This window comes from Hydra vulgaris, chromosome 04, assembly GCF_038396675.1.
Source record: "Hydra vulgaris chromosome 04, alternate assembly HydraT2T_AEP".
Classification (NCBI taxonomy): Eukaryota; Metazoa; Cnidaria; class Hydrozoa; order Anthoathecata; family Hydridae; genus Hydra; species Hydra vulgaris.
This window is the reverse complement of record NC_088923.1, coordinates 24,789,347-24,811,156: the sequence shown is the minus strand read 5'-3', so window position 1 is coordinate 24,811,156 and position 21,810 is coordinate 24,789,347. Positions and strand designations below refer to the sequence as shown.

The 21,810-nt window shown below is 28.5% G+C and overlaps 1 protein-coding gene across 1 annotated transcript in view; it reads left to right on the top strand.

The window, feature by feature from the left end:
• Positions 1–21,810, top strand: part of LOC101234655 (voltage-dependent calcium channel subunit alpha-2/delta-3) — a 32,141-nt gene that overhangs the window by 6,100 nt on the left and 4,231 nt on the right. The window contains exon 3 of the mRNA XM_065795870.1: positions 16,891–17,127. Within this exon, the coding sequence (XP_065651942.1) occupies positions 16,891–17,127 (237 nt within the window). The remainder of the gene's footprint in view (positions 1–16,890; positions 17,128–21,810) is intronic.

Sequence of the window (21,810 nt, the reverse complement as noted above, 5' to 3'; positions counted from 1 at the left end):
TGTAATTTAGTTTTTCCAAATTTTTCGATAAATTTTCATTGAATTTCAATGAAAAAGAGCGGAAGTTTTAAAAGTTTCAACAACATTTTGTTAACATTTTATTAATATTTGAGTAAAATTTAATAACAGTAAAGCCTTTTCATATTCCTGACATTGCAACAACATGACATCTAACTCTTCTTCGTTACTCGCTTTCTTAAACAAACTTTCATCAGTATGACCAATTGGCATACGTTCTATTAGATGCTTTATTTCTTTTCTTGTAGAAGTTACAGATTTAACGAAATCTAATCAAATATAAATAATTCTAAGTATTAAAAAGAGAGATAAACTAATAAATGCATTTGAAAAGATTTCTTACCTTTAAGTTGGTTTTCGATAGAGGTCAATCTGTATTCAATAAATTGTGTGATTGGTGTGAGTATAATTTTTAGTGTGAGCAATGTAAGGGGTGGCATAAACTCTTGAGATGACAGTTAACACAAAAAATTATAGAAAATATATAGTTTTCTAGTTTATTATATTTATACGAATATTTATAATTTAATTATCTTTAACTGTAATTATACTACTTAACAACAAACAAATAAAGCTTGCTGAAGGTAAATTTATTTCTTCGGGATCATTTAGTAATGACATAAAGCTTTCACTAGAACTTCCTCGGTGTTGTCTCTCTCAAAACATTCTAGTCATTTTTCAAATTTTTATTTCTAATATTAATATTAGAATATATTTTAACTTAAATTTTTATCAAGAAACATGTTTAATACTTTAATATAAAGAATTAATTTTCGCGAAAAAACGCCGGTATTCAGCAATATTTCCTCTAAATAACTCCGCGTTTATCAACTGCAGGCAAATGTTTGTCTGCAGCTGATAAAATTTGTATTTTGTGTCTTTCCCAATCTTGATTGGGAATCTGTCTCTTGCGACACATTCTTCACAATGAAGTAATGCTACATTTTGGTCACATACACTCGTTGTTTCCATTCAACCTTTTCTTTGAAACAAACTCCACAGTATTTTCATTCCGGAAATGAACAATATAAATCATATCTTTACACTGTAAATTATATAAACAATATAAACTGTTTATGCACGTTATATAAAACTCTAGGAATTAGAAAAAGTAAGGTTAGTAAATATCGTTTATATATATATATTTGTACGTATATATATATATATATATATATATATATATATTTGTACGTATATATATATATATATATATATATATATATATATATATTTGTACGTATATATATATATATATATATATATATATATATATATATATATATATATATATATATATATATGTATATATATATATATATATATATATATATATATATATATATATATATATATATATATATATATATATATATACATATATATATATATAAACGATATTTGCTGACCATGCTTTTTCTAATTCCTAGAGTTTTATATAATGTGTATAAACAGTTTATATTGTTATTTATATATAATTTATATATAAATTATATATATATATATATACATACATATATATATAAAATTGTTTATATATATATGTATGCATATATATATATATATATATATATATATATATATATATATATATATATATATATATATATATATATATATATATATATATATATATATATATTCAGCTATTTTTAATGTTTAAGATAACTAACTTCGTGACATGGAACAAACTTTAAAAGTGTATATGTTTATATTTTTGTCAAATAAGAATGATTTGCAAAAAAATGATTGGAGCCTGGGAACAAAAATGATGATTGGAGTCTGGGAACAAAAAAGCCCTAAATTTTGGCCACAACTACCCCAAATATGAGAGCAATAAGTTCGTAAAATATTTTTTGTAATATTCTTAAATAAATTTATATTCATCGATAAATTCTAAATTTCATACAATAATCTTTTAGCGTTCAAAAATTATGACCTTCTAAAATTTGTAACCCCCTCAAATTGAGGGGGTTCAAACTTTGTGAAGCCATAGTTATAGAACAATAAGAGATTATTATATGAAATTTAGAATTTATTCATGAATATAAATTTATTTAAGAATAGTTCAAAAAATATTTTACGAACTTGTAAAATATACTTGTAAATCTCAAACATCAAAAAAAGCTAATTCTGCGCCTGATATATAAATATATATATATATATATATATATATATATATATATATATATATATATATATATATATATATATATATATATATATATATATATATAAATGAAATTGTTAAAGAAAACATATATAAGCTTCAAAATATCTAAGTATAAAATCAAGATATAGCAATAAAAAAAGTATTTTGTCAAATAAAAGTAAAAGTTATACAATTAAATATAGCATAAAAAGCGTGTTTAAAGTTACTGCAAACATGTGAATTACTAACTAATTTTAGTTAAACAATTTTAAAAATCCAGATAATATATAGAGTTATAATACAATATTTTAAAAGCGCAATATTTTATGTAAATGTTATTTATTTCAATCAATTTTTTAAACAACATTTTTCTCTTTATAATTTTCTAATTTACGTTAGCGCTCGGTAAAAAAAGTTCGATAGAATTTCTATAAACTATTGGAACATATGGTCTATAAAAATTCTATAGAATTCTATAAATTTCTATAGAATGTCTATTAATTTTATAGAAATTGCTATAAAACTTTATTTTCTATAAAATAAAAAGTAGAAAAAAAAGTTCTATTGGAATTATTATAGAAATTAACAAAGATTCTATAGAAATTCTATAGAATTCTATAGAATTTCTATTGACCATAGGTTCCAAAAGTTTATAGAAATTCTGTAAAACTTTTTTTCCTCGGCGTCTACTTAAACCAGATCATTAGTATATTCATTAAAATTTTAAATGTAAATAAACTGTTTTAAATTGTTTTATAAGATCTATATAATGGTTTAAAACCATTATGAAATTAAAATTCTGACTTTGGTTTTTATATTTTTGTCCAGTCACTGGTCCACTGTTCAGCGCCGGAATTTCAGCTTAATAAAATTACCGTGATGAAAAGGTACTGCTAGTTCAGATTAGGGTTGTCAAAGTTCGGTTATTTATGGAGGAGGGCGCTTTGCAAAACTTATTTTTAATTAAGATTTATAACGCGCTCTCCAACATAAATAACCGAATTTAGACATCCCTAATTCAGATCTATCAAAAAGTAACTACAATTAGGAAATCACAATTACTAAAATTCTGGTTTATAAGTGATGGTTTGCTTTTATTGCGTTAACTGCTTTAAATAAAACTTTTTATATATTTCTGTTATTTGTCTGTTTTTGCAAATTTTTTTAGCATAATAACAAAATAACTATTAACTAAAGGGATGGAAAAATTGAAGACATTCTTAACTGTATGTAAAACAATTGGAAGTTTAATCAGCTTACACGATATAGCGATTTTTTCTAACTTTTCAAGCATGTGCTATTTTCTGCACTCTTATGTATTATGTTTTGAAAAAAGCTATTATATCTTCCAAAGTTTGCTTTAAGGTTAGGAGAATGCTTTTAAATAAGTTCCAAACCAAGCAGCACAATACGCAATGTGCTGCTCAGAAACAATATATTTATTTTTAAAATAAAATGTTTCATACACTACGGCACAAAAAGACTATTTTAAAATTATAATATATAATTTTTATATTTATACTCATTATTTTTATTTGTTAGCTATCTTTTTTTTTTAGCATAATTAACAATTTTAAATCAAAATCATTTTTATTTTTTAATTGGTTGGGGTAATATATTGCTGATTTGATGCAGGTAATCTGCGGTACTTGAACTTGACTGAGCAATGAAAGCCCACAAAAAAATATAAAACATTTCTATTGAAAAAACTTTTATAATGAAGCAATATCGAAAAAATAAAAAATATCGAAATATATATGAATTATAAAAACAATAGGACCATACAAAGTTTAACGCTGTCTAGTTACCTAGATCGAATGTTGCAAACTAATCCAAAAATTGTGATCATTGAGATAGTAAATTTCCAGACATGAAGCAAACTCCAAACATTTTTATGTTTATTCTGATGTCAAATAATGAGGCTGTGCAAAAAATTGCGATAATTGGGGGGTGCGAACAAAAAAGGCCTTTGACTTCATGTCCCCAACCCCCCCCCCCCTACCTAAAACGTGAGGGGCAACAAGTTGATAAAATATTTTTTGTACTATTCTTAAATGGACTTATATTCATTAATAAATTCCAATTTTCATAGTATTATCTCTCAGCGTTTAAAAATTATGACCATATAAAGTTTGTAACCCAATTGAGGGGGGTTTAAACTTTTTATGGTCATAATTTTTTTTCTAACGCTGAGAGATAATACTACGTAACTTAAAATTTATTGATGAATATAAGTCTAATTGAGAAAAGTACAAAAGAAAAATTTATCAACTTGTTGCCCCTCACGTTTGGGGTTGGAGCGGGGATGAAGTCAGAGAGCTTTTTGTTCCCAGCCTCTAATCATCGCAATTTTTTGCACAGCTTCATTACTTGACATAAGTACAAATATAAAAATGTTAGGAGTTTCATGTCTGGAAGTTAGCTATCTCAATTTAAAAAAAAATCCTGGATCCGTCACTGGCTTAGGTACACATAAAAAATAAATAAATAGGGAAACACACATAAGAATAGTATCATATATAGAAAACATAAAGGATGAGATCAAACAAAGACATTTATTTGAGACAGTTCAAAAAAAGTTTTGCAACAAGACGTTTGAGAATATTTATGCATAAAAGTGTTTTAATGCGGTGCATATGTATGACCGTGAAAAAATGTCTATGTTGGCTTAAATAAGATAGTCGTTGCTAGCCAAAAAAGCTATCCAACAGAGAAAGATTAATATTTTTGTTATATTTGATGCATTGATTATCATTTTTTTTTTTTTACCATTGTTAGCAATTTTAATTCAAAATCATTTTTATTTTTTATTTGGATAGGATTACACTGATTTATAAGTTAAAGCTAAAGCTATAGCAAACGTGAGCATTACTTAAGTTATTGCTTCACCTAGTTCAGGTTTTGATCGCAGGTTTTGATTGCATCACCTAGTTCAGGTTTTGATACCCAACGGGCAGTGACATCTAGCGGACGTTCTATGCCCGCTAGGGAGAAAGTTTTTTAGATCCAAAACAAAAATCTTCGAGATTGGATAATGAATTAATTGATAATTTAGGTGGTATAAAACTTTATTGATACCTCTCTCTTTATTAATTTATTATCAATAAAAAGGTCCGGAAAGAAGGGAATAACTGATTTTTATGTAGACGATGGAATAAAGTGTATTTTGATTTAGTTTGATTTAAACCATTGGGTTAGTTTGTCTAGTCTTTGTTTACTGTTTGAAATAATATATCGATATCTTTAATGGAATAAAACAATCTGGTATCATCTACAGACAAAATTGTATTAAAAATGTTAGAAAAATCATTTAAATTGTTTATATAAACGAGAAATAGAAGTGGTCCTGTTGATTGATACTTGATACTTGAAATTGATACTTGAGGAACACCATATTTAATTGTGTCACAATTAGTTTTTCCTTCGTCATATACTATATACTGCTTTTTATTAGTCAAATAGCTCTCAAACCAGGACAAGTCAGTATTTTTTATTCCATAACTACTGAGTTTCGAAAAAAGAATTTGATGATTGGTTGTATTGAAAGCTTTACTTAAATCAATAAAAAGGCCTAGGGTATACTTGCCTTCATCAAACAATTTAAATATGTCCTGAACACGGTGAATGATTGCATGATCGGTGAAATGGCCAGATTTGAATCCAAATTGTTTATGGTGAAGAATATTATTTACATTTAAAAAAGAATAAAGCCTGTTACACATAACTCGCTCTAATATTTTAGAAAAACAAGTAAGAACTGAGATAGGACGATGATTTGCATATATTCAGAAGGATCGCCTGATGTTAAAATTGGAATGATTTTTATAATTTTTAGGTTTTCTGGAAAAACGCCTGTTTTAAAGATAAATTAAAAACATGTAATAATGGAATTGTGATGTGTTTTATTGATTTAATTACGACATTACTGCTTATAGCATCAAAACTTATGCGTTTATTTAGCTTTAACAAAGAGACTGCGTCATATAATTCTTTTTCCGTAAGTTTAGGATTAGACATAACACTAATGTTGTTTGAAGTAACGTAAGAATTAAAGTGTATTCGAGAAGTTGCTATATTTGATGATAAAATAGGATCTTTATTTACAAAAAAACTGATTAAGTGTTTCATCCACTAAGGATTTATTTACAATACAATTGTTATTAACTAAGATTATTCGGAAGTGAATTTCCGTATAAGCATTTTTTACCTCCTTTATACTTTGCCATGTTTTATTCGAATCATTTTTGTGTTTCATTAATTGTTTCGAATAGTAATGCTTCTTTGAGCGTTTAAAGACGTATGAAAAACTTTGTTTTTCATTTCGTATTGTTTCTTTTTTTGTTTCGCATTGTTTCTTTTTTATTTTAATGTTTCTTTCGTATGATTCATACGATTAATTTTTCATACGAAATAATTTCTCGTTTAATAAAAGCATAATTTTGTTTTTCCTGCTTTTTTTACATTCAAGGTTTTTGTATTCAATCACTCCACACTCAGTTAGAAATAAATATAATTTCATTACCTAGCTATTCCTTTAAATACATACTTTTTCATATAATTTGTATAACTATAAAAGGAGGTAAAACTGACTGTTTGCGAATTCACAAAACATGAGATTGATTTACAATACGATGGTTTAATGTGGTGTTTATGATATCACTAAAATGAGAAAAGACGCAACTACATCAAACACGCAAAAATAATAGGATTCGCATTATAAACTATGTTAATAAAAGTGTTCCCAAGCAATACACTGGTCCTGAGGGCAAGTAAAGATGGGTTGTCACTACCATCTTTGTAAATGCTTTATTGGCTGCAAGAATGCTGGGGACAAATGATGATTCTGGAACATTTTTTGCAGAAACTGATAGCCAGATAAGAATCTTATGTTCATAATTTTTGCAATATTTAATGTTTATTGAAGCCTTGTCGCTGTCACTGAGGTAGTAGGTGGCGTTTATGAGCATGAAAAAAATGTTTTAACCTGTGTCATTTAAAAGTCAGTCCTGCTTTTTTCTAATTAAGAAAAATCAGAACTGACTTTTAAAGCTATTTCATGGAAAATTGTCCATGAAATAGCTTACATAAGACATCTATGGTTTTTTTATTTATCAACAAAGTTCTACATATATTATGAAAGAAAGACAAAAAATCTCCAAACAAGGTTTGTTCACCATTGCTTAATTATATGAAGAACAAATTGCAACCAAAAGTAAATAATCTTTTCCGTGTGTGGTGATTCATATGGCTAACAGAGCAAAAAGCATAAATTAAATTTTGAAGGAGTTAATCAAACAACAAGGTTTTCCAAACATCACACATTATTTTTTAATTAGGAGTCATTAATTTTTACCCTGCGATAAAGAATTCAAAAACATATAAAGGTTGATCTGTTGTTTTGATCAAGAGTACTCTTCTTAACATATATGCAAGGCTCATCACGAGAGCAAATGAACTAAATAATTTTTCTACTTAAATAATTAATTCTATAGACATTCTCTTTTTCAAGTCATGATGGATAAAAAATATTAAAAAATTAAAAACTATATTGAAACATTTGGAGAGACATTCCGGAAAATCAAAGAATTTTCTTTCCGGATATCAAAAATTTCAAGTTTGACTACAATACACCAAAATTGGGGAAAATACAAATAAGGAATATATGTTTTTACTATCAGTTATTTTAGTATGGCTAATTTTACAAAAATTTCACTTGCTTGCTCTTAGTGAGATTAATTTAATTTTTGCTATTCCTTCTTCAGATCTCAGTGTTGATGGGTACTTTCCTTTGATTCGCAAAGACTCCATTAGTCATATACTTGTCTTAGGGGTATACATACGCATCAATTCACCTATTTGTCGTGAAATAAGATTTGAATCCTTTGACCATTATTTTATGTGCTTTTGCTTAGCATCTCTTCACTCTATCACCTTTCTCTTTGTTCTTTATCGTTCTCCTTCTTCACAAGACTGCATTCTTTTAGATGCAATTTCTGATCAAATTGACTATGCCTTCGATCTTTAGCCCTCTCCGAATATTGTTGTTATTGGTGGCTTTAATGCTCATTACACTGAATGGTTTTGGCTCTAATGCCACTGGCACTAAAGTCTATACCTTTACCAAGCTGGCACTAAAGTCTATACCTTCTGCATTTCTCAATCTCTTACTCAGATAGTTAACTTTGTGACTCGTTTTCCTGATAACCCTAATCATTTACCTTTACTCCCTGATTTATATATGGTCTCAGATCCTAGATTGTGTTTAGTTTTTCCTTTTTCTCCTTTAGATAGTTATGACCATGCTATGATCTCGTTAAATGTCTCATCTGGTACTTCCTTTTCGGACTCGTCCTATCATTGCACTACTTACTACTAACCTAAAGCTGACTGGGATTTATTTTGTGATTTTCTTTGTAACGGTGCTTGGGTCAATATTTTTTCCCTCTCTGCTGAAAAACGCGCCTCCAACGTAACCTCCTGAATTCAGCTAGGAATGGAAGCTTTTATTCCTTCTTGGGGGTTCCAAGTTAAGCTTCATTCTACTCCATGGTTTTCACCCTCTTGTGCAGCTGCTATATCTAATCGTAATAATTTTTTTCATCGTTTTCAAAAGAACGACTCTCTTGAGAACAAACAGCTATTTATTATTGCATGAAATCGATGTAAAAAGTTACTGTCAGATGCTAAGCTCCAATATTCTCAGTTCACTAAATTTCGAATCTTATCTCAGAAGTTAGGATTTTTCAAAAGTCTAGAGACTTTTGGAAAATCTTCAATAGTGTCGTTAATAATGTTAGGTCTAATATTCCATCTCCAATTCACGGGACTGATCTTATTACCTCTCCCAAGGATAAGGTAGAACTATTTGAAAATAACTTTTCTTCTAATTTAACGCTCGAATCTTATAGCCATTCTATTTATTTCACTCCAATTAAACAGGTTATCTAATTGTTAGACATTCAAATCACTTCAGCTTAAATAGTCTTATAAAGTTGTTTTCCAGAACTCTCTTCAATACTCTCTCAAATATTTATTAAGTACTTGACTAAGTCTTGTTTTCTTGCCTGCTGGAAAATGGCATCCGTTGTTCCAATTTTTAAAAATTCCGGTGAACATTCTGACCCCTCCAATTATCGTCCGTTCACTCTACTTTCTGTTATTAGCAAGATTTTTGAGTCTTTGCTAAACAAATTTCTCACATCTCATCTTGAGTCAAACAACTTACTGCCAGACAATATTATACAATTTTCAATTCTCTTGCTCTACAGCTGACTTGCTAACTGCTCTGACCGAAAGATTTTATTGTGCATAAAATGAAGGCGCAGAAGCTAGGGCTAATGATGTAAACATATCAAAGGCTTTCGACAAAGATTGACATGCTGATCTTCTCCATAAGCTTGTTTCCAGCACTCTTCTTATTTCAATTAAATTCTAGGGTATGTCAAGATTCTATCCTTGGTACTATTTTGTTTCTTATCTATATTAACAACCTTCCCAACAACATTACAACTAATGTAGCTCTTTTTTCTGATGACTCAACTTTGTTCTCCTGTCTTGACAAAAAGTTTTTTCTTTTTAATTGCTTAGAACAGGCAACCAATCTGATCTTAATTCTGTAACATTGGAGCTCACAGTGGCTTGTATATTTTAACTCCAACAAAACTAAGTTATTTATTGTAAACAACTATTGCAGTACTGTTGACAATCCTATATCTAATCTTTCATGGAAACCATATAAACAACAGTTGCTAAATTAGCATCTGCTAAGGTTGCTTTTCTTTATCGTGCTTACCATTTTCTCTCTACTGATTCCATTCTCTACCTCTACAAATCTCTTATTCGTCCCTGTATAGAATACTGTTACCATATTTGGGCTGGTTCTTCTAATGAGGCTCTTTCTCTTCTAGACAAGGTCCAAAGACGAATTGTAAACGCAGTTGGACCTGGTATATCTGCTAGCGCTTCTTTCCTCTTGTCGTAAAGCTTGCGCCTCTTTCCCATTATCGTAAAGTTGCATCTGTTTCTCTTTTTTACAAATACTACCATGGTCGCTGCTCAAAGGAGCTATTATCTCTTGTTCCATAAAAATCATTCTCGCTTGACTCGTCAGCCAGCAATGTCTCATTATTTTACTGTATCTGTCCCTGCATACTCTAAAAACTTTAATTTGTCTAGTTTTTTACCTATACCTCAACCCTTTGGAACTCTCTCCCATATTCAAGTTTTCCTAACTTATACAACCTTCAACTTTTCAAGTCTTCAGTCAACAAATATACAATTATCTCCATGCTAACAATAATTGTTTATTAAAGCAATTATTGTTAGCATGGAGATGTTTGTACATGTGTGAGTTTTTGTTTCTCCTAGTGTTCAATCATTCGTGTTTTAAGGTGGCGAGAGGTTTCACCTGTATAACAGGAATTACATCCTGCGCATACAAGTTTATAAACAACGGATGATTTAAACTCTACTGGAAGAGTATCCTTTGGTGAAAGCATATTAGAAATTTTAAAGGAGGTAAAAATCAAATTAAAGTTTATAGGTTTACAATGTTTTTTAATGATAGAGTTTAAAGTCTTTTTTGTTTGATCAGATATGTTACCAACATAAGGAAGTGTAAAGTAGTTTTTCATGATTTCTTGGTTTTTGGATTCTTGTTGATTAGTAAAGATATTGTAATATAATATCTTTTACTATGGAAAAAGAAAAGGAAACTAATATCTCTTTCTTGGACATTAATATAAACAAAATAAATAATTCCTTATCTCCATTTTTTCATAAGGAGACGTATTCAGGTTTTTATACTTCCTTTTGCAGTTTTATCTCTTTTTCACACAAGGTAAATTTAATTAAATGCTTAATTGATAGAACCTTTAAAGTTAATAATACTAAACTTGGTTTTTATTATGACATTAAAAATCTTTTAACATTCTCAAAAGCAACATGTATCCAACTTGGATTATAAATAAAATTTATAATTCTTATCTTACCAAAAAAAACTCTACTAATCAACTAGAATCTGAAAACCAAGAAATCATGAAAAACTACTTTACCTTATGTTGGTAGCATATCTGATCAAACAAAAAAGAGTTTTAATTCTATCATTAAAAAACATTACAAACCTACAAACTCTAATTTGATTTTTACCTCTTTTAAAATTTCTAGTATGTTTTCACCAAAGGATCCTCTTCCCACTAAAAAAAAAAGGTAGAAAATTCTACCTTAGGGTAGGATATGTGATATACCCTTAGTAAGGTACAATTTTCTACCTTTTAGGGTAGAAAATTATATTAAAAACAATTATTTGTCATACAATTTTCTAACTTAAAGGTATAATTTTCTACCTTATAAGGTAGAAAATTATACCTTACTAAGGGTATATCACATATCCTACCTTAACTAAAAATTTCTACCTTTATTTTTTAGTGTGTTCCTGTAGATTTCAAATAATCCGTTGTTTATAAATTTGTTGGCGCAGGATGTAATTTCTGTTATACAGGCAAAACCTCTCGCCACCTTAAAACACGAATGATCAAACATTACAGAAGAGATAAAGCTCAAACATATACAAACATCTCCATGTCTCCAATAAATTTGAGCTTAAGGTTAAGGAAAGTTTGTTCAAAGAATGGAAAAATCCAGATATAAACAAACAGTTAAATTATTATAAAATATCACTTTTCACATAAAAGTTACCATTTTATTAATCGTTAACCTTTTGTTAAACAATTTAATTTAACTTTTTTATTGTATATTTTTTTTGCTATTGCCTTTTTTGTCGCAATTATTAAAAAAATGAATTCTAATTTATATTTTATTACCTTATTGAGTTGGGAGTTACTAGAAAAATTGAATAAAAGTTACAATGTAGAAATACTGGAGCTGAACAGAAAAGTGCTCAGTATAGATTAGTATAACTTTTTTTGACATTTGTTAAGTAGTACTAAATGGCATTTGCTCAAAACGAAATAGTAAACTGGAGAAGTGTAGCCTTAGAAAACTGTCTCATTCTAAGTGGCTCACCGCTACCAACTGGATCTTTACATTGCATGCTTCTAACAGCAATCTCTTTTCAAATATGGTAACTGTAGCGACATTCATTATGCGTGTTTATGCCTCAATTAAATTTATAATCTAAAAGGAGTCTTTGATCTGCTATTGCAGCAAGTGTTTGCACAGCACAATTGTCAAATTACAGTATCGTATCAAACAAATACATTTTTCCGTTATCAAAAAAAAATTCTTCTGTAAATGTTATCAAATAAGCCACAAATCCAAAAACTCTATGCTAAGCGTCTTCAAAGAGCTAAAATGAAAAAAGTATGAAAGCTAATCAAAAAAGTGTTTCAAAATCCTATTCAATTTTATTGTTAAAATACGTGAGAGTTGACATATAGTAGTAATTCACAACAAACGGAGCCAACACTAACAACGCAGCTGACGGATGAGCAACTTGAAGAAGCTAATTAAATTAAACACATTCAACTAACTGATTATTGTTCGAATGCAAACTTTAGAACGTTGTGTAGAGATGGTAAAGCAATTTCTCTGCTTCGGTTTGTGGCAAGATGAAAAGAGTCAAAGTAACATTTAAATTACATCTACATTAATATCTAGTACATTATAACACTAGTTAGTAAAATTTTTGCATTCTTCTTTTTCATTCTACTTTATCGCTCATTTACATTGGTTCAAAGTTGTTAACCTATGGCAAAAATGAATGACAGGAGTAGTGTCGAAAAACGAACTTTAGAATAGTGTCGAATATATTAAAAAGGTCTAATGTCACAAAAAAAAAAAAGGAATCGTATTGCAAATGAATTTAAGGACCAGTGTCAAAAACAAAAATAAAGGGAATAGTGTCGCAAATAAATTTAATGAATAGTGTCGAAAACAAAACAAAAAAGGAATAGTGTTGCAAGTAATAAAAACGAAATAGTTTTGCAAAGAGTGAATTTTAGCAATTGCTTCCTCGTTTTGCTTATCTTTATAGCATGCGGCTTTTACAGAAACTAGTTAATCAAAAAAAAATTATTTTTTCAAATCCATGCTTTATGCAAGCCGAATTCTATTGGGCCTAGAAATTCTTTTTTTGTTATCTTTTGTAGAAGGAAAAATTACTCTTTTTTTTTCTTTTAATTTAAAAATTACTGTTTTTACTAAATTTTTCTTTTTTAACTTAATAACTTAAGACTTATTAACTTAATAACTTAAAACAATAGGTTTTTAACTTAATAACTTAAGACTTATTACTTAATAACTTAAAACAATAGGTTTTGAATCGCTGCGCTTTAATGTCTTCGAAACTGCAAATAATTTGCAAATCAATGATTTTTGTGACGTAATACGCAATTCATATCAAATCAATAAAATGTATGGGGAAATACAAATTAAATTTTTGTTAACTTAATTAACTTTTTTTGGTCAAATTTTTCCATTTCCTTGTATTGTCATCGAAAATGATTAAGTGAGCAAAATTTGAGCAAAATTGGTTGAGAAAAAAGCTTTCAAAAATTGATTTCAAATTTTGTGGCACACAAACATATATATATATATATATATATATATATATATATATATATATATATATATATATATATATATATATATATATATATATATATATATATATATATATATATATATATTTATATATATATATATATATATATATATATATATATAGAAAGTAACCTTATATAAAGCATGGAAAAAGAAAAAAACAAATAATAATAAAAAAGATTGCTACCAAATCCCAAACCTTTAGTCGATGTAGCGACACTCCTTTGCGGCAGCAGGCCGTAAGATATTTGGTATGTGTACTGAAGTCCCCGGCTGAAGCCCTATTTCAGTATGACATCAGATATGTTATCTAAACACACATTTATAGTTATAATTATATTTTTATTTTTGTTACGACTCATTAAACTCTTTTAGAACATTTTTCCTTTTTCTATTTTTGACACTATTCACTAAATTCCTTTGCGACACTACTCCTTCTTTTTTGTTTTCCACACTATTCTGATTTTACTATTTGCGACACTATTTCTTTTTTTTGTTTTCAACACTATTCATTAAACTCCTTTGCGACATAATTCATTTTTTTATTTTCGACACTATTCATAAAAATCATTTGCGACATTATTTCTTATTCTGTTATTCGACAATCAATAAAGCGACAATTTACAACTCTATTCCTTTATCTCATCTTCGAATATCAAATTTGTGACAATAAAAATTTGCGACAATCTAAATTTTGAGACGCTATTCTGCCATACGGCAAAAATTAATTGTTTTTATTCACTTAACTCAACGTTGATCCAATGTATATAATCACAAGTTGATTCAATGTATATAGATTGACTTTGATCCGATATAAACCATCTTTATCTTTAGCCCAACTTTGATTAAATGTACATAAATCAACGTTGTTCTAATGTATACAACTTGAGTGAAAGTCAGAAGTAGTCGAGTTAGAAAAATAGAATAGAGTAAGGCGAACAAACATTTATTCTTCATTCAACATCCTCACTAGATGTTAAAATGTGCAATTAAACTAATATTATTGCATTAAACTTTGAAACAGTGCAAATAATATTAGCCTATATACCGTATTGAAGTTTATTTCTCTCCTCCGGCCAATGTCTTGCAAAGATTATAATAATGAATACAGTAGTTGTTTTTTATATTATTTTTTAAAACTTTGAACTTAAAAACATAAAATATCGAAGTAAAGAAAAAACAAAAAAGGAATACCCGAAATAAAAAGAATATTTCAAAATGTAATTGAAAATAAAAAAAATGTTCGTCAGTTTCAAAAATTTATCATTTAATCAGTAGTTACTATGTAGGAGGAGAGGGGGGGGGGGATGAAAAAAACCGACCATCTAATTTAAAAAAAAAAAGAGGGCTTGAAAGCTAAAATTTGCCCAACTTAACTGTGTCAAATACACGACTAGCCAACTAAATTCGTAAAAAAGCCGACTATAACCTGAAAATCACCTTCTTTAGGGGATGGAGCGGGTTGAAACATCCCCCACCCCCTCGCCACCTCTCTTTCCCACGTTAAATCGTTTCTGGTTACTGGGCATTTCAGTTTAAAAAACAACTAATATCTATTTTAATTTTTGAAGCGTTGTTTCTATTGCACCAGCTTTCTTTAATTTCTTTTAAAAATGCTTCTAAGTTATCGGTTTCTCTTGCTTTTTGGTATTCCTCATTCAATTCTGTTTTGGAATTCTACCAAAAGCGCAATCCTTGAAAACTTCTTCTTTTTGTGGAACAACCTTTGTTTATTACAATATATTTTATATAAACACTTGTTTAATATAATTTTACCAATATTCTATATATATACAAACTTTGTGATGATGCGAAAAAGAAAAGTTTTGAATGTGATTTTTAGGTATGGAAAGTGTGGTTAGATTATGTTAATGAGTTCAGTAGAGTATTTTATTATCGACTGAACTTTTTGGAGGTGAATATCGTGCGTGGGAAGTTTCTTATGCCTTCACACATTCGGAATAGAACTGGTTGTATGTCCTCTTTTTATGGAAATTTGATATGTAGCTTGAAGCCTAATAACTTGCATTGTATTTTGTCTGCTTTGTTATATGTTCTGTTTTAGTGTGTCGTTAGGAAATGTTTGATACATTCTTTTTTCGGCGATATTGCTCATACTTTTTTTAAAACAATGTTTCATTTCGAGTGGTTTAATGTGACTTTATCATAATTTTGGGTATGCAAGGTTTTATATAGTACTTTTGGTGTAAGTTTTGTGATTTGGATAGGACGGTTATTTTTTAAATATACAAATGGTATGGTTTTGTTATGGTCATTTTTTTGACTTTTGGTGTTTATTGTTAGTTTCAATTTTGGCAATAATGAATTTATAATTTTCGAAAGTTATCGAGGTTTTATACCGACTAGTTCGCAGTCATTATAAAGATTCAATATAATAATGGTGCTAGTGAACTTTTTCATTAACAATATGTACGAATCCAAGGAATATTATCTCCTATTTACTGATATCATGAAGTTTATTATTATTGGAATGAACTTCAAATTTTGTTTATTGCTTATTTCTTGTTGTAACGACTCTCTCATAATCCGTAACTCCAAAACACAAACCTTGAAAACGCGAACCTTGAAAACACGAAACTTGAATACACGAGCATTGAAAACAAGAACCTTGAAAAAAAAGTTAAGAACTACGAGGGACGTAGTGTTGATTAAACTTTGAACTTATTGCTTACAAAGCAAGTTGAATTAATTTGTTAAAACAATAACAAAAATGGTTTAAAAGAAGAAACGCAATCTTTTTTTGAACAATATTGTTCTTGTTTCATCAAAAACTAAGGAGTTAACACCGCACATTCTTTGCAATTTTACTTTAAGCGTCTCCGTCACTACATATTTTTAAGCAAAATAAAAAATTATCAATAATAAATCATAATTTTAATTATAACAAGTTATATCACAATGATATAGTTAAATAATAGTAATATACATAACCATGAACATGTCAGAAATTTTGAAATGCACTTTTATTTGTTAAAAAAGTATTTAAAAAATGCAGTATTTGTTAATAATTGCAGTTATAATATTTTAGTCGGAAACCTTTCTCCTATTACAGTATTAAAACATTGGTGTTTTGACATTCTAGACAGTGATGACAAATTTTTGTTTATGTTTAAAAAAAACAATGACTATATACTTTTTAGCTATAGCAAAGATAGCGGCTCGAATGATTATTGATGCTTTGGGAGAAAATGATTATTTCAACGTAATTACTGTTAGCAACGGAGCAAAACTTATAGAACCATGCGTTCCATATCTTATTCAAGCAACAAAGTTTAATAAGGAAAAAATGCAAATCGCTATTAACAAAATTGAAAAACCAAATAATGTTCTTAATCTTACAAACGGTATCCTTCTGGCATTCAATATCTTAAACTCAGGTAAATTTATCTAAAATTACTTTTTTAATGATTCATAAATAATTAAAAACTTTATTTTGGCTTGCAGACACTTTTGAGTTGAGTTGCAGAGACACATTTGAGTTGGCTTGCAGAGACACTTTTGAGTTAGGAGGAAAAAAAAAGCTCCGACTCATTTCCCGGTAGACACCACTGATGTTATCCCAAAAAATAACAAATAAAGTTTTGAATGACATGCCGCACAGTGTATCGCTTCATACAAGCTAGGTAGACGAAATTATTTTGTACTCCAATTTGATTCCTAAGAATGTAGTTTATAATATTTTGGTATTTTAATGATCAGTTTCGCATTTTTTGATTAATTTTAAGTTTTAGGGAGTTTTAGTTTTGAAAACGTTATTTAAGTTATAAAAATAAATTCTTTATTTCAACACGTAAATTATGACAAAATTTTGACTAAAATTAAGTTAAAAAAAAACTATAATTCAGCTGATAGCGTTAAATAAAAAATATTTTCTTAACATTATCATTGGATGAATCATTGCTATTTTCCTCATCCGAAGAATCGGACCCTAAATAATCTTCATTATCACACAGAATTATATTCCAATCAGCTGTGGTGGTATTACAGGTAGGATAATTAAATTAATTTGACAAATTCCAACTTCTAAACTTCCAACGAAAATTTACCCTATCTTCTTACTTGACAATTCTCTGTGTGAGTTAATGGCAGGCTCTGATTTTACCAAAAGCATACCGAACAAATCTATATTTGTAGAAATACATGAGTTTTTTTTTTTGTACGATTCTCGCAAAATTAACAAAAATCTTTATTGCGAGCTTCTTGAGAATCTTCGGAATTAGTTCCGAGGAAATAGTTGTCCAATTAGAAAATGTTTTTATAACTTCTGTGCTATGTACAAGTTTTTTGTTCACAGTAAGAAATACGTGTACATAGCACGGAAATATTATTTAAAAAATGCACCCTATTTTCAATTGGACTAAAAAGGATAAAATCAGTAATTTTTCTTTAGAGTTGACCCATTTGAGCTTAATTTTACAAAACTTTTAAATTTTCTTATAAATTTATTGATACACAAGAACACTGAAATGGTGGGGCTTAAACGTTAGCTGAAAGAAAGAGGAGAAAATCAAACAAACTAAGACGATGAAGATAAAACTTCTTATAGCAAAAAAACTTTTCAGTGTTCTTGTGTTTCAATAAATTTACAAGATATAAAAGATTTTTTAACTTCCAAGCAAAAGTTTTATAAAATTAAGCTTAATTGGGTCATATCTAAACGAAAAATCAATTTCTTCTTTTAGTCCAATTGAATAAAGTTTTATTTTATTTAATTGGACTAAAAAAATATATTTTATAAATAATTATTATTCCTTAATAAGCTTTATTTTCTACTTTCTCTAGCTTAAACTTAGGGGAGATTAGGGTAATGTGGGGTAACTCCTAACATGATTAAAACTTAGGGGAGAGTAGGGTAAAGTGGGGTAACTCCTAACATGATTAAAACTTAGGGGAGAGTAGGGTAATGTGGGGTAACTCCTAACATGATTTAAATTTAGGGGAGAGTAGGGTAAAGTGGGGTAACTCCTAACATGATTAAAACAGTAAAATAGAAAAAAGATATTTGACCATTTCTCAACTGCTGAGACGAGGCCCCATCCTCAGTTCTTGACGTGGAGCAGTGTAATGAAGCTGCGATTATTGTTCACAAAAATTTTCTAATAATTTCACACAACTTTTTTCTTGATAAACATTTCTGTTGTATATACTATGGAAATAAAGCTACTCCTTTTGTAAATATTGTTGCATAGTAAGAAAATGAAGGAGTTTTTAACACTTATTATATTTTAAGTATGTTAATATAACCTCAATACATTAATTGTATTTTAATTTTTTGTGCCCGTGGGGTAAAAATTAATAAACGCTTAAGAAAGGAAAAATTGACAAACGCTGAATAATTAAAAAATTAAAAATAGCTGACAAACTGGGGTGTTTTGTCGAGATTAAATATTCGCTTCGTATCAATTTTTTCAGACTAAACTTTTTTTTCTTTCTCTGCTTTAGTCCTAATGCCAGATTTAATCAATTATTTTGCAAGAGCATCTAAAAAGAACTATGAAAAACAATTTGTAATTCAGTTCTACTTAAACTATCCATGTTTTTTAAGTACTCTCGGTATTACGTTCGGAGTTACTCCGCGTACGTAGAGTAATTTCGAACACCTATGGTTTTATTTTTGCCCCAAATTTTAATTTTAAATCAAGATTTATAAATAGTTAGACTAAACGATAAGAATTAAAATATGATCAATTTCGAATAACAGGTGTCTTGAACTTGCATTCCCGCTCAGCTGTTCGCCAATACTCCACTCTACCCTATTTACTTTTTCCACTTTACTAATTTTATTATCAAATTAATTCACGATTGTTTCGTATAATGTAGTTTTCTTAATCATTGAGAATTTTTTTTATGGCCAAGTTTAATCTTGAAATGATTTTTTTAGTTGCAAAGTAATATAGAAGTGGTATTGTAGTTTATCTTTCTCCGGCTAATTGCTATATAGAGGCCACATACCATGGCCGCGAAGACAATATCTGCTCACTAAAAAGCATCATAACCCTCTTTGGCGGACCAAGAGTATGTGAGTTTTAGTAAAACGAAGTTTTTAGAGTGAAAGTCAGAAAAAGTTGAGTTAGAAAGATAGCATAAAGAAAGTGGATTAATATTACACTGGATGTTAGAATGTACTTAATATACAATTAACCGGTTATTACACTTTAATATATAAGTTTTTTAAACCTATAAAAAGCGAGAAAAAAAATTTATAATTGTTTCTCGTGATCCAAGTGATCTTGCAACTTATGAAGTGCATTTATAAAAAATATTAGGTGGATCATGTTATGAAAAAAAAAATTTCAGGTCTCTACGTTATGTGGAAGGTGTTCAAACAAGCCTCAGAATCTGTAATTATTTTTGTTGTTGTAATTCAGACATACTTACAACGCAGTGAAATAAGAAAAAGTGTAAAAAATTAATTTGGATACATGTGGACACAGAAAGTTATTAAAGTTAAAAAAGTAAAAACAAAAAATGATTTTACCATTTTAACACAATTTTTCAAACAAAATTAATACAAACTGCTTCGCTTTTAAAAAAAAATTTAATGTAGTTATATGCTTACTCTCTAAAGTAAAATCCATCACTCGAATAAAATAACGTCTTCATTATCACCATTCTAATAAAATGACTTCTTCATTATCATCGCTCTAATAAAATGACTTATTCATTATCATCACTCTAATAAAATGATTTCTTCATTATCATCACTCTAATAAAATGACTTCTTCATTATCATCGCTCTAATAAAATGATTTCTTCATTATCATCGCTCTAATAAAATGACTTCTTCATTATCATCACTCTAATAAAATGATTTCTTCATTATCATCACTCTAATAAAATGACTTCTTCATTATCATCGCCCTAATAAAATGACTTCTTCATTATCATCACTCTAATAAAATGACTTCTTCATTATCATCGCTCTAATAAAATGATTTCTTCACTATCATCGCTCTAATAAAATGGCTTCTTCATTATCATCACTCTAATAAAATGATTTCTTCATTAAATTCTTGTTAAATAGTATTACAAACGCAGTAAATTTGAAACTAAATTTTTTTAAAAATAAATTTACATTTTTACGTTTTTTCAACTGATTATGACTTATTGCTTTTGAATGTTTTTCATAATTAACACCGCAATTTATTACCAATGCGGGACTGTAATTGTGAAAATATTATCAATTAGTCGGTTTGTTGAACTGGCATTTCTCCACCTAGAATGTATAAAGTGATACACTATGTGCCGGGGCGAAATAAAAAAGCATTTTTATTAGAGGGTATCCCTCAATGTTTAAAAATATCAACCTGATACAAAACTAAGACTAAAACTTAAGTTCTCCGTTAAGGTAGCACATTACAATTGGAACCATCAATTGTATAGCAATTTGAAAGTTTTATTATTGTTTATTGTTATACTGCTTGCGCAGTTTTATTTAACAATAACTTTTTAATAATTAAAAGTTTAAAAATACTTGAATTATCTTAACATGCATTTAATATACAAGTAAAAATGAGTTAATGAGATAAATGTAAGTAATGTGGTTTAATAAGATAAATATAGGCAACGAGGGTTGATGAGATAAATGTGAATTTTATGACACAAACTCTAAGTAAAGTTGAAAAAAAGCTTTAGAATACTTTTTATTAATGCTTTTAAACTTGTGTTCAAAAATAAAAAAATATTTTAAATGTTTGGGGAAACGAGAAAGTTTTAGACAAAGGGCCTAAATCGATAAGAAATCCAAAAAGTTAGGTTTTCTGCCATAATGTTTCTCTTATTATATATTCCGCATTCCAAATATAAATCAACCGTAGTTCCAACTTTAAAAAAACTATGATTGAAGCTTGGAAAAAAAGATCTCATTTACAACAAGTCCCAATCACTTTCTTGCAAACATTCTATAGCAAATTTCAATGGACATTTTGAGTAGTCCACTTTAGTTTTGCTCATCGGTTACTTAGTGAACCATCAGCGGCAGGCAACAAATGGATAGCTGATAACTAGCCACAACTAACAGGTCGGAAAGTTATCGGCTGGCCATTTAGAGCGGCTGCCAC